The sequence below is a fragment of the Aplysia californica genome, unplaced genomic scaffold (assembly GCF_000002075.1).
Source record: "Aplysia californica isolate F4 #8 unplaced genomic scaffold, AplCal3.0 scaffold00179, whole genome shotgun sequence".
NCBI lineage: Eukaryota > Metazoa > Mollusca > Gastropoda > Aplysiida > Aplysiidae > Aplysia > Aplysia californica.
This window is the reverse complement of record NW_004797449.1, coordinates 729263-731252: the sequence shown is the minus strand read 5'-3', so window position 1 is coordinate 731252 and position 1990 is coordinate 729263. Positions and strand designations below refer to the sequence as shown.

At 38.9% G+C, this 1990-nt stretch overlaps 1 protein-coding gene across 1 annotated transcript in view; it reads left to right on the top strand.

Moving 5' to 3' along the window:
• The window catches only part of LOC101855489 (homeobox protein 5), a 23561-nt gene that overhangs the window by 14161 nt on the left and 7410 nt on the right, over nt 1–1990 (top strand). Inside the window, exon 4 of the mRNA XM_035969759.1 lies at nt 1102–1296. Coding sequence (XP_035825652.1) covers nt 1102–1296 — 195 coding nt within the window. The remainder of the gene's footprint in view (nt 1–1101; nt 1297–1990) is intronic.

Below are 1990 nucleotides of genomic sequence, written 5' to 3'. Positions count from 1 at the left end.
CAGCAGCAGCATAGTATGCGATTACTTCACTATCGGGTGCATAGCAGGGTTCTTTTTTGATTCAGTAAGAGTTTTACTTCGCTTGCAATACAGACCATACAAACACTGAATGATGTGTATAGTGGATATTGGTTAAGTGAACAAGAATTCTAGACAACATTAATTTTATTCTTTTTCTTACGTTCTATTTTTTATGTTTTTAATTTGTTCGCTGATTTTTTCTTTTTTTTTTTTCTTTCTATTAGTATTTCTGCCGGACTGCTATGTCCTTCTCTGCCCGGTTTGGCCCTGACAGGCAGGATCAACAATTAGTGTCTAAAATTATCTAAATTGTGTTGAAGGGAAGTTAAAGTGTCAAATTTGAAACAGACATCAGTGATCATGGTTCTTCATTCAGTTCTCCCCTCGGATGCGATGCTCTAATAAATCCCACATTATTCTCGTCTCTCCCCTACACCCATCTATTCGGGTTTTCCAAATACATTTCTCTGGGTCTACCACTGCCTCCTTTGCCTTCTAGTCAAGAGCAGACTCAGAGAGACCTTCTTACAAATTCTGAACTCCTACACTTAAAAATATGTAAATTAACACATTTCTACCAAGCTCAAATCTGTCTTTGTACCCCTAAATCCCTGGCATAGTTGTATGAATGGCCTGAAAATAGGGCAATTTTTTAAAAGGTTATATCTCAGACATGGTTGCTTCGATTGTCCTGAAATGTTCAGTATGTACTCTCATAATATGAATTCTCAACATTTTTCATGGCTATATCTCAGAAATGGTTGCATCAATTGCTAAGAAACTTCGAGTATGTGCTGACACATGAATTCTCAACATTTTTTATGGCTACTTCTCAAAGACGGTTGCACCAATTGCATGATAATTTCAATATGTACTCACATATGAATTACCAACACTTTTTTAAAGACTATATCTCAGAAACGGTTGCACCAATTGCGTCATAGTTTCAATACGTACTCACATATGAAATCCCAACACTTTTTTAAAATGGCTATATCTCAGAAACGGGTGCATCGATTTACATGAAACTTCTTGTATGTATTGTATGTACTTACATATAAATTCTAAATACGTCTTACCCCCCAGACCCTGGAGATCAACGGCTGGGTGCGCGTGCTGCACGGTCAGTGTCCACGAGGGGAGGAGCCACAGCTCGCCCTGTTCGCCACCTGCTCACCCTTCGGCCCCCTCAGCCTGTTCGACATCCCGTCCAGGGAGATGACCTTCAAGACCAAGCACAAGATGGACTTCTCACCCGTCACCATGGACAACCGGTGAGGGAGGAGGAGGTGTCGTTTCTCCAGCTTGTGTTGTTGTTGTTGTTGTTGTTGTTGTTGTTGTTGTTGCTGTTGTAGTTGTTGTTGTTGGTGGTGGTGGCGGTGGTGGTGAGGGTGGTGGTGTGATCTTTGTTGGAAGTGGTGTTTGTTGACGTTGGATTTTTTTTTGGTTATTGTTGTTTTTGTTATTGCTGGTTTTTGCTGCTGCTGCTGTTGTTGTTGTTGTTGTTTTTGTTGTTGTTGTTGTTGTCGTTGTTGTTGTCGTTGCTGTTGTTGTTGTTGCTGCTAGCTAGCTAGCTAATCTGAAATTGTGTCGATCTGTATACAACAGATAAACAGCAAATTAAACCGATTTGGGAATCTGTCAAAGACTGGCACCAGAAAATAGAGTAGCAGGAGCATACAACCAGAGATCAGACGGAAACAAAGGAAGAGGCAGACCCAGGGAAAGGTGGATAGAGGGGATCGGAGTAATATTAGACAAACACAATGTAACTATATAACAGGCGACACAAAAAACAAGAGAAAGACTTTTGCTTCTCCCATCGATACCTAAAAGTAACAGAGGCTAGAAAAAGTCAAAATTAAGCAAGTAATTATAACAATTACAATAATAATAATAATAATTATAATAATAATGATGATAATAATAATGATAACAATAATCATCATCATCATAATCATAATAATAA